The sequence below is a fragment of the Silene latifolia genome, chromosome 10, assembly GCF_048544455.1.
Source record: "Silene latifolia isolate original U9 population chromosome 10, ASM4854445v1, whole genome shotgun sequence".
Classification (NCBI taxonomy): domain Eukaryota; kingdom Viridiplantae; phylum Streptophyta; class Magnoliopsida; order Caryophyllales; family Caryophyllaceae; genus Silene; species Silene latifolia.
This window is the reverse complement of record NC_133535.1, coordinates 80,330,842-80,347,250: the sequence shown is the minus strand read 5'-3', so window position 1 is coordinate 80,347,250 and position 16,409 is coordinate 80,330,842. Positions and strand designations below refer to the sequence as shown.

General features: G+C 35.0%; 1 protein-coding gene across 2 annotated transcripts; it reads right to left on the bottom strand.

The window, feature by feature from the left end:
• Window positions 1-557: 557 nt before the first annotated feature.
• On the bottom strand, window positions 558-13,578 carry LOC141605695 (TPR repeat-containing thioredoxin TDX). 2 transcript variants are annotated; one of them, XM_074424567.1, is made up of 10 exons: window positions 13,209-13,578; window positions 13,078-13,111; window positions 11,098-11,205; window positions 10,924-11,011; window positions 10,512-10,592; window positions 10,340-10,404; window positions 9,891-10,031; window positions 9,676-9,789; window positions 6,949-6,978; window positions 558-1,203 (listed from the first exon to the last, which is right to left on the bottom strand). In XM_074424567.1, exons 1-9 carry the CDS (start codon window positions 13,316-13,318, stop codon window positions 6,955-6,957), a joined length of 765 nt encoding a protein of 254 aa, XP_074280668.1. In that variant the 5' UTR covers window positions 13,319-13,578; the 3' UTR covers window positions 558-1,203; window positions 6,949-6,954. The 2 variants fall into 2 exon arrangements, with proteins under 2 accessions (XP_074280668.1, XP_074280669.1); XM_074424568.1 differs by lacking the exon at window positions 6,949-6,978 and having other exon boundaries at window positions 13,209-13,400.
• Window positions 13,579-16,409: the final 2,831 nt, after the last annotated feature.

The window sequence follows — 16,409 nt, the reverse complement described above, 5'->3', positions numbered from 1 at the left end:
AAATAACGGACTCATAACATGGAATAACTTATTCATGTCTTTTATCTCTTATCCTTTACTTATATGATTCATATGTTATGTTGTTTACTTGTATCTTACTTTAATTCTTGATTTTGGTGTAATATGGTTGTGAGAACCTCGAGTTATTCTCCACTAACCTGTGACCTTCATTTTTAATGAATAAAGAGATTGCAGGTTGGTGCTTATACGGTGTTTTGGCGAGTGAACTAGCGAGCATTGTACCTAGGACGATTGACCCCTAACGTCATAGTTTAGACTCACGTCTTATATTTGTAAATGTGAGATTCCAAGGGATAAAAGACGGTCCCTCGTATTCAATTAAATTGTATTTTTGAATAAATGTTTTTAACGCTATGTTTTGTTTTTTATGATTTAGTGACGTCGGGGTTTTTTTATTAAAGTTTTTAAAATCCCACATTTTTGTGCTTTAATATTTGTTTTTATTTTGTTGTATAACCAAAGGGTCACACTTTTTCTTCGGGATGAGCACAATATACGTTTGTATTAGTATCGTTATATTGGGTTAATCCCACCTCTTTTCACCGAAACAAAAAATTAATCGAATCTTATTTAGGAAACCAATCAAATGAAGGCAACAATATCAAGGGACAATGGGTTGCCAAAGGACAACCCAACAAACAAGCAAGAAACTAGGAGTCCACTATCTCACCGCTAGACAGTTAGACGAATTCTTCTAACGCATCTTTGAACTGTTGGTACAAACCACCGACATGGATAGTTGGATACACAGATCAACTCTTAACTCTTGGTACATTTAAGACTAAAATTTTGAGACATGATCAATATCACACGAAGGTATAGACATTAAGCACAAAACGCACCGAGAGAAATAGCCTCAAACGTATTGTGAAATCTTCATTTCAAGTGTTTTTTTATCCGCGCCCATGACCTTGTCCATCTCCTTCCCATCCTTGACAAAAAAGAAGGTAGGAACACTAGAAACGTTCCATTTTGCAGCTGCGTCTCTAAGTTCGTCTATGTCAACCTTTAAGAAGACGGCTTGTGGATAGTTTCCGGCCAAACTAGAGTAGATAGGTGAAATGACCCGGCAAGGTCCACACCATGTTGCAGTGAAGTATAAAATTGCAAGACGATTCAGCTTTCCAGCAGCAGATAACTTGGTTTCGAGTTCAGTTTTAGAATGGACTGCGATTACATGTCCTGCGTGATCAAAACAAAGACAATTAAACGCCAAGGAGAGAGACACGCACAGGATATTTTTTTTATTTTTTTTATTTTGAGGGGAGACACGGCGACACGCACAGGATATTGTTGAACATTAAACACCAAGCAGAAAGGCAGAAAGGATATTGTTTAACATCAACACCTTCCAATACTTATATTTCAGAAAACTACTTTCAAAATTTTGAATTTGGAATTGAGAAGTTACAAAAACACAAATTAATTTAAATATTCATGGAAATTAATTTAACAAAAGGGTAAGACTGCTACTTTCTATTGTGAAGTAACAGTCACTCGATGTAGTTTTCGAGAAAATTTCATCTTGCGTCATTAGGAAACAATCACTGTGTTGCTAACGAAAGGGTAAGACTGCTACATTAAAATTTCTATATATTTTTCTTACACAAATAAAGCTATATATTTTTCTAACACAGATAAAGCTATATACGGATATACCAACAACAACAACAACATTACCCCAGTGTCTCAATGGCTCCCGCAAATTGTGGGGTAAGGGGGGTCGGATGTACGCAGCCTTACCCTTGTGTTAGCAACACAAAGAGGCTGTTTCCGAATGACCCAAGATGAAAATTGCGTCGAGAACTGCATTGAAGGACCGCTACTTCACAAAAGAAAGAAGAGCAGCCACTTTAGTGAGCCATTTTGATTTATTCCATTATATACGGATATACCAACACATAAATTAATTTTATTCATTAAAATTTACTTAGATTGTGTTCCATATCTTCTAAAATAGGTTACGTCAACATAATTCTCAACACAACTTTTCCATCTTGTTACTTTTTCATGAAAATAGGTTGGGTGCATATAATTCTCAACGCTTCTTTTTCATCTGAAAACAATTCTATTTATTTTCTACCACATAGGTACAGCTATATATATATATCTGAATCCCCCATTACTACGGGGACTGACTTTGAAACATTTCAAAAATGCTGAAAATTCGGGGTTTTTTTTCCCTAAACATAGGAGACATAGCTGATGCAACAACATAAAATCGAACAATCAAACATCCATTTACTATGCTGGATATGATAGTGACCCAGGTCCCCATCAATATCGACCTATTAATTACTTCAGACCTATGACTTGCACCAAACAGCTACATTTTGTCTCGGTACACATCTATGTCCTGGGATTCTCGATCCAAAAGTCAGTTGAAACTCAAACCAATCTAATTTAAAATCAAACAAAGATCCAACTATTCTCATCATCGTCATTGTCAGGATCCAAGTGCCTGTAAAGAGGCCTATTTAGCTCTTCCCTTACCCAAGGCAATCATCTAGTTCTTAACTAAACAACAATAAAAGCTGAAACAAGGCTGGCTTACAATAATCTGGCTTCAAATTTTAGAAAGGTTTGCTCATCTTCCTATCTTGTGAGGAGTACTGAGAATAAGTGCATTGAAATTATCAAACATCTATTTTTGGCAAGAAACCACCTAGTTGAAAATTCAGAATGGGGATTCATGGATATTTGTAACTATGGGCAAGAAACCCCATAGTTGCCTAAGAGGAGAAAAGAGGAACCCCATAGTTTCACGAATATCCACAACTGCAAATATATATATATATATATATATATATACATATATATATATATACATATATATATATATACATATATATATATATACATATATATATATATACATATATATATATATATATATATATATATATAGAGAGAGAGAGAGAGAGAGAGTCAAGATCCGGTGAGAACGACCACTCGGTGAGAACGGTGAGAACGCATATCCACCATTAGATTAGACTAATATGAGAGATTAGGATTAAATATAAACTATCTCAGCCTAAAAGCAAATCACGCACCATTTTTCCATTTCATACTTTATTTAACCCAAATAACACCTGCCACATCCATATAACACCAAGAGCACCAGTCCGCCGGAGCTCCGATAAGTCTCTCGACTAAACCCACCATCGTCGTCCCTCCTTATGCGCCTTTCCTTATCATCGTACCCCAACAATCATGCCACCGACGCCGCTACACTGACGATACCAATTCTGGCAATCATTCGCATTTCCGAAGCATGGAGGAAGAGCTTGTTCACAGCGTTTGAAATTGTAAGCTTGTCCTCGTTTTATGGCGAATCATTTGAAATCCCATTTTGCAGTTTTGACATGATCGATCGATTGATTCCTTGATGGATTCAACCGTTGATTGATTGGTGATTAACATATAAAGCCTAATAATAATAATTGGGGGAATTGCTGTCTAGTTATATCGTCGGCGATGCATTGGAAGTTGTTGATATCTACACCAATTTTTATTGTATCTTACGACTATTTTAATGTATCTTATGACTATTTTAATGTATCTTATCATAGATACACCAAATTAGTTATTAGGTACATTAAAATTGGTTTAAGATACATCAATTTAGTGTGTAGATACATGATTTTGTAGAGAATATTAAAGAAGAGGAAGAGTGTTCAACGAGGGTCACCGTAGATTATATGTAGCGTGGAGATGAATATGTTTGGGATATGCAGATTTGAGGCTAGAAAAAGTTGGACATAAGGTTTAATTTATGTTTAAATACCACGTTGGGTACGAGATCGGATCTCCGGTGTTGTGGATAATTCAAGGAGGTACGATGATTAAGAATGGGCAACGAACAGGAGAATCTCCGGCGAGGAAGGAAGGAGATGATTTTGATGTAGTCGGAGCTCCGGTCACCAAAATCGATGTCATTAGTAAACCTTAATTCGACCGACGAAAACGAAAGAAGAAGGGGCGAGAAGAGAAGTCGTTACGTGGTGGCCGTAATCAGGTTGTGGGTGTCGTCGGTGCAGTGCGAGTCTTTAGGTGGCGACGGGGGACGACGGTTACGGAGTTGGTGCCGGTGAAAACTGTCGGAGTTGACCGATGGTAGATGTTAGGTGAAGTATTGATGAGATGACCTGTGTGTATTAGTGTGGGTGCGTATTTGGTTTTTTATTTAAACATTTATTAATTAGGTCGTTCTCACTATAGATTTAGGATCCGGTGAGAACGGTGAGAACGACCTACAACCATTTGATTTAAAAACAATCAACGGCTGAGACCAATGCTCACTATCCCAATTATTAATTATTAATCACACCTCACACACTACCCTAACTTAATCTTCTTTATCCCCCATCCACCGCCACCAGTCCACCAGAACACATTCCGACCAGCCACCACCAAGACCTACGCCGGCGACCACCATCAGATGCCGATTATTGCGTGACCACTGCCACAATAACCAAGTCGACGTTCATTTTGCAATACAACTCCTCCCTTATATCTTTCTCTTTTCCATCTTCACTCCGGCCATCGTGCTCATCGGTTTTTTATCGGCACACCAAGTTGATATGTGTGGAAAATGTGATCACCGCCACAATCACCACTACCATCAGCGCACTAATTGATAAGTATGGACAATGTGAATAGCTAATGTGCGTACGCCATCTGTTTGATCAATTGCCTGAACCAGACGCGGTATGTTGGTCTTCCGTTATTTCATGCCTGACCAAGAATGAGTTATATGAGGAAGCTTCGACGTATTTCTATTTGATGCAGAGGAAACATAAGCTAGTACCCAATGAATTTACATATGGCTCTATTTTGACTGCTTGTGGAAACTTAGGGAGATTGAAGCAAGGGCATGCCATAGTGATTATGACTGATCTTGATGGGATATAATAGTTGGGATTAGCCTAGTCGATGTGTACGGGAAATGTGAGCATGCTAAAGACTCACAAAGTGTGTTTGATAGGACGAGGAAAAAGAATGCGGTTTCTTGCTGTGCTTTGTTAAATGGGTACGTTAGAATGGGGATTATGAGTGTTTTCAGGATTTTCAGGACAATAGATAATCCTGACATGTAGAGTTTTGACACCATTATCGGTGCTAAAGACTGAACGTATCTAGAATTTATATAAAAAGTGTACCTAGTATAGAAAAAAAATGTATTTACATCGTCATAAAATGTATCTAAAATTTATATAAAGAGCGTACCTATAATAGTGTAAAATGTATCTGAGAATTTATAGAAAAAAAAACGTATCCAGCATGTATTTTAATGCATCTAGTAGATGTTTAAAAAATTGGAAAAAAATGTATCTAGATACACTTTATAACAATCCAGATACATCTTTTTTCAATTTTTTTACAATTACCAGATACATTAAAATATATGTTAGATACTTTTTTTTTTTGATAAATTCTCAGTTACACTTTACACTATTATAAGTACGTTTTTCACATAAATTCTACATACATTTTATGACAATGTAGATACATTTTTTTTTCCATCCTAGGTACGTTTTCTACGTAAATTCTAGATGTATTTTATAACTATGTTAGATACATTTTTTTATCCTATGTACACTTTTTACATAAATTATAAATACATTTTATAACAACGCAGATACGATATTTTCCCTTCCTAGGTACGTTTATTCCCACGTGATACAAAAAATACGAGCTATGTAGCTACGCAAATATGTTATCTAGATACACGTGTAATTTTAATAATAGAGATAAATGTAACTTTAATGAAGACAAGTGTAATTTTAACATAAAAAAGTATAATTTTAACGGGAAAAAGTGTAATTTTAACCGGAAAAAAAGTGTAATTTTAACGAAAAAAAGTGTAATTTTAACGTTAAAAAGTGTAATTTTAACAGGAAAAAGTGTAATTTTAACGTTAAAAAATGTAATTTTAACAGGAAAACAACTCTGATTTTAACCGAAAAAAGTGTTATTTTAACGGAAAAAAGTGTTATTTTAACGGACAAAAGTGTAATTTTAACCGAACAAGTAAGTTTAATAGATCGTAAATCACACAATACCAAGACAAAATTTTAAATACGAAATTTGGCAAATATATATAACAAGACGGATATTAACAAAGTGATATCAACAAGAAAAAAGTAAAAATGAGATTTCATAACTAATAGATTTAGTACTAAAATCACACTAAAATTTGTAAGGATGTCAATAACCGGAAAAAAAAGACCAAAACATCAAAATTGAAAAAAAAAAAAAAAACGGAAATGAAAAAAAAAACGGGTCAATGAAAATTGATCTATTTTAGTAGATCTAAGATTAAAATTAAAAAAAACTCACAAATTTAAAACAATATTATATAGCAAGACGATATAAGGAGAAAAAAAAATAAAAATAAAAAACAACACCCAAACATCAAGTAAAAAAAAAAAACGTAAAAAAAAGATGACGACGTGGCGGTGGTGGGGGCGGCGGTGGTGGTGGTGGCGGCGGCGGCGGGGTTGGCGACTGTGGTGGTGTCGGGTAGGTGGGTGGTGAATGAGAAATAGATGAGTAAATGATTTATTTGGATTTTTTTGGTTTTTTATTTGTTTGGTTTTTTGGGTTTTTTTTGGGGGGGGGGGGGGGGGGGGGGGGTTTGAGAGAGAAGAGTAGTGAAATGTGTGAGATGAGAGAGAAGTGTGTGAGTGGAAAGTATATGTAGTGCATTAGTGTTTAATTATGTTGTTAGTGATTAATTAAAATGGGTAGGAGAGAGTGATAAATTAGTGTTAATGGTGCTTTTTGGTTTCAATCTTCACCATCCATATTGGATGATCCAAGGGCTATGGTGAAGACTTAAGGACTCAAAATATATAAGGGACTTATATGAACTTTACTCTATATATATATATATAGAGAGAGAGAGAGAGAGAGGCACCATACCATCTTTCAACAAAGACTTGAGCTGAGCTGCTTGCATAACAACAAAATGGTGATTAGAGGGAAAAAAACATAACTAAATTACATGCTAAGTTGAATATGCATCAGGCCTTGGGAAGTGAGGAAGCTCTTTAAATAAAGTTTAAACGTAACACTAAACAAGAATATTCCCTTTACTTGCATGTATGAGTTGATATTTCCTTTGCCTAGAAGTAGATGATATAAGGAGTCAACGGGGAGACATATCACCTATGGTATTGGACTTCTAGGCAAAGGTAACGTTTATTGTTCATATAGTGTCCTTTACGATGAATGTTACACTATTGGGGATACTTTGCACTCTCATATTCTTTATCCTTAATTTGAGTTTGTTAGCGATTTGCTAGCTCCTCCTTGGCACCACCATTGCAGAACTTACCCTTCCCTTTCCTTGGATGCATAAGTAAAGCAACTCACCATGTTTACATCCCCACTATGAGGTATATCTACAACACCGATTCTCGACTAAGTTATCAAAGTTTTAGACGTCAATGCGACCGCATTTTACTACATTTATAGGCAATATTGGCTGCATTTAGACGTCAATGCGACCGCATTTTACTCATTTATAGGTGATATTGGCTGCATTTAGTGAGATTACGCCGCAACCACCAACACACGGACAATGACCGGAGATTTGATACTATGTATATCAGGCAATAAATGATCTTAGACGGTTAGCCATGAAATGAAAAGTTCACTTACGCTTATTACATGGAATGGTATTGGACTTGTTAAGATGATTTTTCTTTCTACTTGCATTATAAACCCTATTATCTTCAAAATTAAATTACTATGGAACTTATTACTCACATTGCCTTGCCTTTCTTATATATTTTACTGGGTTTACTTTTAAGGTATTCCGAACCCTTAAATTTTACTTCGGTTTTCAAAATCGTTTTAATCTTTATTCTCGATTTAAATTTTAAATTTTTATAAAAGAAATCCGGACTTCGATTTTAAAACCTACAAGTTTACCTTGACTTTTGTATTATGGTTCGCTCTCCCTTTTGTTTTTCATTTTTCTTTTTCTATTTTTTTCGCATTTTTAGGTGTACGTTCACCCATGGACGGTTTTAAAGGATGATTCATGTCAGGCGACCCCAAATCATTTTGGGATTAAGGCTCTGATGTTGTTGTTGTTGTAGTAGTAGTCACTCTTTGTGAGATTGTGCTTAATCGTTACCTTCAACTCTTAAACGATTACCTTTTATACCACCTATCACTATTTCTTTACATGATAATAGTAGGTCCAATCTAGACACGACATCGATCATATGCAAAAGGGGTTATTCAATAACTTCAAATAGCACCACACGCAAATAAGGGTGATTAAAAATAAAAAATAAAAAATAAAAAAAAAATTTCATGGTCATACAACCAACAACCCCCATGGACATTTGAATTTTACGAAAATGTGAGCTCGCGTTGATGAAGACGGATGGAGTGTCGGAGGAGACCGTTCGTTCGATATTATTTTCCTTAAGCCTCAGAGACGAGGCAAAGAGCTCCCGGAACATTCACCACTTGGGGATACCTTAACTAAGGCGTTCCTTAACGAGTAATAATGAGCCACGTGTATCAACTACAAACATTTCAACAAATTGAAGAAGAATTAGTGAGGCTTAGAATTGATTAAGAGATTTACTAGGCAAGTGTCCGCATAAAGAAATCCCGCCATTGTTGACAACTCAAACCTTCTTCTAAACACTCCTTCCAAGATGGAAAGAGATGGCTAAGGCCTTTGTGGGTAGTTGAACTGACGATGTGGGGAACAAAATGATAAGCTTCCAATTGAAAAATGGCACGTTTCTACTAGATTTACCATTCAAGAAAGCCTAATCCAAGGAGGAACCTTAACTCCGAAGAGGATTTGGATGCCAATGTAAAGACTCCGAGAGTTAACAAGGAGATTAGATATCATGATAATGTGCAGAAGTCAAAAGCTCGCAGCCAGTTTATACTCTCTCTCCTCTGTCGTGCTACACCATGTGAATCAAATCTCTCTAGGTGAGGCTTGGGGAGGATTGGCGACAACTTTGAAGTGTGTGCAATTGTTGTAAATCAAGGAGGGATGTACTCTTAACTCTTACAACATGTAATAGGTGAATGCTTTCAACTACTAATATAATAAGCCTCCTTTCAAAAACTATAATTCCCACCAAAACAACTAGCAGATGAGAAATCCCAGCATGAGTTTTGAGTACAAATGTCCTACACTCTCCGCAACAACGATATGATCTCATGAACCCCGGGTTTCAACCAATCAGTGGGGAAGAAAAACTACAATAATCAACCACCTCAACTCACACAACCTCGCCAAGCACCTTCACAAAACATCATACCCTACAATCCTAATGCGTAAGCATAATTATGCTTCTGAGAGACTGGGACAATCTGTCATGTTCTTCAATTGGTATATTAACGTTGAAAAAGCTTTAAAAAAAACAGGTAATTAAACGAGGAAGTTGAGGAACCTCATTTTGAGTGTTTATCCCTAAAGAACCATAATTAGAGTTAGCAGGATTCTGACTTTTGAGGAGAGTAATTCCAAATAAATTGGTTCTCCCGCTTTATGCATAGCATATGAAATTCAAAACAATCTAGACCACTAATCAGTTAGAAGGCAACAATTGACCTAATGCAATGAAACTTATTCCAGAACAATGGGCAGCAATATCCAAGACTAACCTGGGCCTCATGTTGTTGCTGCTTTTCCCATTCAATCTTTTTCAACTCCCTTTCGTTTCTCAAACGTTCATATTTTCTGCGATGTGAGTCAATTTTGTTGGTGTTTGACTCAACCTAGATGTCCAGACTGAGTATCAGATTCTCAGGTATCATTTAGAAAAACAACTAAAAAGAGATTTTATAGGAGAAAGATATAAGAAGAATCTCTGAACTACCTTTCTTAAAACAGAATCTGTCTCCACATCATAATCTAACTTTGACGCAATCTGCAAGTCCTTGCCAGCATCTTCCCACTTGCCCAACATAGCCTTTGCCATTCCACGTACTTTGTATGCTTTAGCTGAGTCGGGATTGATCTACATTAGTCCATATTTCAGCTACTGTCACAGAAAAATGAAGTGATGGCACAACAAAAGACAGGGCCGTCTAGAGAATTAGAGTGGTTTTGTTCTAAATGTCAAATTGACTGGATTATAAGAAAACTAAATTATATTTACACAACATATTTGAAGGTTGAAGAAGGCTTAGGTCTCTTTATCAACGGACCCTGTCCAAGACCATATAAAACCCCAATAGCTGGCCCCGTCAAAAGAAATCTACCAGAGACAGAGACACTACCAAAGTCAGATACAAAGAAAATACAAATCACAAGTTAGGTACCAACCTGCAAAGCCGTGTTAGCATCTTGAACTGCAGCATTGGGTTTCTTTAGTTTCAGAAGTGCAGTACCTGACAAACTTGAGCAATAGTAGTGTAAGCAAAGTCCTCTTGAAACCCATCTAAGATAAATAAATTGGCAAGAAGCACAAGACTAGACAAAAAGGAATTGCCCAGACCTCTAGTCGCATATAACATTGCTGAGCATGGGTTCAAAATTATAGCTTCCGTCAGAAGACCCAATGCTTCATCCAATTGACCTATCAAAATCATGCAGATTAGTCATGATAAGGTACAACCTTGCGGTACGACGATATCATGGATGCAACACAAGTACACAACTGATCGTCACCAAACACATCCAACGTGTCCAAATGCACAAGTTAAGGAACAGCAATATTTTTAAATATCAGTTCACAGCGAAAAAATATAGCCAGTTCTTACGGGCATAATGAGACAGTGACATCAAGTTCCATTTACCTAACGGGCGCTACATTATGCAATGACGCATTTTAATACCATGTGTCATACTTCGGAGCTGTTTTTAGAGATCAAGAGCACAAACAAAAAAAATATAAAGGAAATACATACCTTCACCCAACACAACCAAAGCCTTTGATTTCAATGTCTGGGCCATATCTCGATCTTCATCAGAGACTTCAGCTGAAGGATCACCCATCTGGAGACACATCAATCGTAAATGAGATTAGACAAATACTTGACAGCAGGCTCATCGTCTGGCTCAACAATATACACTCAACATACACTGAGAGGAGGCTCATCGTCTGGCTCAACAACATCAGTTTCATCCAACTCAATATCAGACTCGACAATTTCATCCTCCGACTCATCATCAGGTAATACATGAGAACTCTGCAGTTTAAAAATAGGAGTGCTCTCAGTCCCATATTATATAAACGGAATTACCAAGACTAGAACAAGATATTTCTATCATTTCAACCCAAAAACATCTACAGAAATGCGCACAATTATCATCGAGAAAAACGTTGGACACAATGAGACCACCTGGAAACATATAAAATATTAGAACTGTTATTGAGGACAGATCAACAAGGCATCTCATGAGGAGGACCACTTAAGCGGTATACAGACACATCAAAAAGTCATCTCATGAGAGAGCCACTAAAGCGATATACAGAGACAAACCACTTCAAAATACCCTGCCGAATATGTTTGGGGTAAGTAAGAAGCCTATATATGAAGGCTTTCCCAGCTTGTATATGAAGGCTTTATATGAAGGCTTTCCCAGCTTGTATTGGTGCTACAAACACAGCTTGTATTGGCTAAACATCCCTTTCGAAAGCTTATCATACTTACTCAATTCCATCTGGATGTGACCTTCCAAGCGGAAGGGCGCAGAAATAGGAAGTTCTGGTAGTCGGTATGTTTACCACAAACAATTTTGGGTAATATAAAAACACTGCAGAAATTTTACAACTACTCAAAAAATTCATTGCAAGGTACCAAACTACGAGCATGGGAGTAAACATTTGTAAGAATTTTCAGTTCTCAATTACAAAAATGGGAATTGAAATCCTATCTTGCTAAATGAAATGTGCACGAAAAACATCACAACAGGTACAAAATAAAGAAGAAACATAATACGGAGTAGTAAAATTTAGGGATATTCTACGGTGTACCCTCGAGTTTTTCGGTTTTCTATGGTGTACCCCTACATTTTTGAAATTCTATGGTGTACCCCTGAACTCTATACATTAGTCTATACCATGACCTTATTTATTGTCTTTAATATGTTATTTTCTTAATTGATCTATTAAATCATTTATTTACCATTCCAATTACTCATAGCCTACTCATTTACTTATTAACTCGCCAAATTACCCATTAACCCACCAAATAGTATACGAATCTAAATAAAAATTCATAAAATCTCCATTATCATTTCATGAATCATAACTAAGGTTTTTAATAGTAATTTATGCTTATGGAAAGTGATTTGTGATACTTATCACTTAGGATGGTGTTAGAACACTAACGAGTCAGAATAAAGGTCAAAAAACGGTTGTTTGATAGTGAGAAAGTTAATGGAGAGTTAAAGGAGGTCATGATAGAGAAATAAATAAGAAGTTTAGGGGTACAATGTAGAATATAAAAATTGTAAGGATACAACATAGAAAACTGAAAAACTCAAGGGTACACGTAGAATATCCCTAAAATTTATCATGCCACTGTAGTCTAGAAATAAAGAAGAAACATAAGAGCACAAGATATATCATGCCACTGTAGTCTAGAAATATTAAACCTAAAATTTCCAACAAACACAAGTGAAAATTTGAAAATATGCCTTTATTTGTGAAAAGCTCGTTTTTTTGTAAGATGCCGGCAAATTACATTTCTGTTATTTCCATTATGAATCATAATTATCCAGATGCTCTACTTAAGTGTACTACCATTGCCTTGTAATGATAGGAATCAAAGACAGCTAAATCAATGCAATATTTTAATTCGACTAAGCTCGTCCCATTTTTTCTACTCAAATTTCCCAATATTATCAACAACATAGTGCGACAGTAAATCCAGATAGAGTGGCTTGCACAAGTTTTGTAGGAGTATTTAGGTATCCAGTCCCATAAGTAACATTATTACACCAAATTTAAGTAAGGGTAATTTCCCTAGTAGTTCTCAAATCCTAGAATGTTCCAAATAAGACTATAATTAACAAACGATTGGGACGGAGGGAGTAGCAAAGAAAAGGGTGCTCACGGATTTTGAGTCTGGAGGAATTGCTGCGCCCAAACTGTATGATAACACAAGAAAAAAGAGATAATTCAAGAAGAGCAAATCAAATGATGGTGAAAGAAATAGACGAAAACTTTGAAAAAAAAAGGGTTGACCTTTGGACGTAATTGCGGAAGAAGTGCAGGGAAGGAGTGTGGAGAAGCGAAGGATGGGACTTGAACTGATCTATCAACAATTTGAGGTCTGCTATTTTCTCCCTTTCCATTCTTGAATCGCTTTCCTGTACAAGCACCAATACGCCGGTTTTTCTAGAATATAATCATTCATAGCAAAAATATCTTGACTCGAGGATGTTTATCTACACCCATCCACTATTCCCAGTTAGTAGGGAAGTCACCGGGGCGGTATAAGTGGATACCGCCCCACACCCACTTCAGTTAAAACGGGGATGGGTAGAGCTTTAGCGGGTGGTGGGGCGGGTACAGGTAGAAAAATTGTACCCGTCATGAGTAATGGGGCGGGGATGGATTTTGCATCTTACCCGCCTCATACTCGCCTAATCTTATTTAGTTATAATTAAGATAAAATGTGAATGATAGCGCTATTTTATAAAGCTTTTTACTAACATTTTTGGTGAAAAACTAAATTATAAAGATAAATTCAAAAAAAATGGAAATTAAATCAACTTTTGCGAAAAAAATTTATCGAATAAAAATTTATCGAATATTATTATTATTATTATTATATAATATTTATTATTTTATTAATATATTCATTATTATTAATATTATTCATAACATATTTATTATTATTATTATTATTATTATTATATTTAATATTATTATATTAATAAGTAATTATATTATATTTATTATTTTATTAAAATATTCATTATTATTAATATTATTAATCACAAATTTATTATTATTATTATTTAATATTATTATATTAATAAGTTATTATATTAGACCTATTATTATTACTATTATATTATATTATTATTTATTTTTTAGTTATTGTTATTATTATTATTAATGTTATCATTTATATTACTAATATATTATTATTATGATTACTATATTATATTACTATTTTATTTTTTATATATCTTATATATCTTATTATTATTATTATTATTATTATTATTATTATATTATATTAATATATTATTAATACTATTAATGAATAATATTATTATAATATTTATTATTATTATTATTGTTATTATAATATTTATTATTATTATTATTATTATTGGTATTATTTTTATTATTATTAGTATAATCTTTTTATTATTATTTCAGTTCAGTTCAGCTCCATTAAGTTCAGTTCAGTTCAGTTCAGTTCAGACAATTTCAGTCCAAAAGAACAGGACATTAGTCTCCCTTGTGACGGTCGTAAGTTACGATTGGGAAAGTGATAATATTTTGATAAAATATGACCATTTTCTAATAAAAATTATTGGTCACTTTTTATTATAATAAAATTATGGTCGTATTTATCTAATCATAGCTCACAACCCTTGCAAATGAAAATTTGCGTCTCTTCATTATCTCAAATACAAGGGAAATTTTCACTGCACACATCATAATTCATATATGCATCTCCCTCACATAATATTATTTAATTGTAAAAATATCAAAAAAAAGTTACAAATTCTGGAAAAATTAGTCTAAATTTTAAATTTTTGTTAGGGATAAAAATTGTATTTTTATCACCTGTGACATGGCGTCATACTATTGGCAGAAGAAGTGGTAAGTGGACTAGGCGACGTGGCATATGGTAATTGGAAGGTGAAAGGAAATAGGGATCAATGATGTGACACAAAGGGGACCATGGGATTGAAAAGTAAACAAGCACAAAATTGTGTAAACTGAAAAGCCCACGTGCAAAAGAAGATAAGGACCAAGTCAATAACCAACCCCTATTCCTTAGGGAGTTGACCAAGAATTTAGCAACAGAAGCAGAAGCAGCTCAAAAAACCCTAAGTCCGACTCCTACAACTATATAAGCATGAGAAGAGAAACCCTCAAGGCATTCATCAGTACGAACGAGCAACACTTCACTCCTAAAAAATCCATCCACGATTGGCGATATTTCTCTAGCAATATTATACTTGTATTTCCTTACTTGTTGACAAAATCTCGATTATAGTACAAAATTGGCGGGATTCCGACTCCCCCCGCGGTTGTTCCCACACCGGGTTTTCCGCGTCACCAAAAATCCTTCGTGTCCTTCTTTTCGTTTGTCTTTATTTCGTCGTACCTATCGTTTGCATTTTAGACATAATTGGCATTTAGGATACTCACTATCACTCACATAAAAAGTTCATAATCGGTAAATTTTTACCAAAACAATTTTGATGGGCTTGTTGCAGATGCATGATCTGCTACCGCTGTAATAAAAATTTTCTGCAAATATGGGAGAAGATCAAACAGATTAACAAGACTAACCCGCGTACGGGGGTAAAATTGCTTTCACCTTATAAATAGGTGATGACTAAATACACCACTCAACAAAACTAACTTATCATTTGCAACAACTAATTAAGGCATAATTAACTAAAATGATTTGATATATATAAACAACAATGGATACCTCAAGAATCCGCCGACCCATTTCTATTGCCCATTTCTTGAATGTTAGATGATGCTCTCTGATGCTTTCCTCCCTATTAATCTGGTCTCATGGAACACGTACTTTCTTATCAGCCTCTATCTAACTAAATTCAATAATTCATGTTTTGCGCCATATGTTGATAAATCGGTTCACCACGGATTTCATGCTTCCACATAATGTCTTTTCAATTTCTTTTTCTTGTGTCTCCTTTGTATCAGTTCCCCTGCAAAGCACATCAAATTTGACAATCTCAAATACGTAAATTGAAAGAATACGCCATGCAAGAGAGAATCTCTGACAGTATGGTAGAGGTACAAATTAAAAGATATCCCATTGAGATATACATCTCCATGTCAACACAACACAATCAATTAGACCAAAAAAACGTATATTGCATGCACCTCTACAACGACAAAACTACTTCAGTATTACTCCATGATACAATCTCCAAGACACCAAAAGAACTCAATTGTCCTAGTAATATGCATGCATAAAGAATAGAGTATGTAATTTAAGTCGTTCTTTAGTAAGAATGTAACTTTGAATGTGGAGAAGTACTGGACCTTACATATGCCTACCATTAGACTGTATCACCAAAGTGTTACCTTTGATAACTGTTGGAAAATAGGGGCTTTTTTATGCCTTGAGTATTTTTCATTTGTCCCACATTGGTAGTGAAAAGCTTGTTTCTTGTGTTTATATAACAACCCTTCTCATACCATATCACTAGTGGGTCA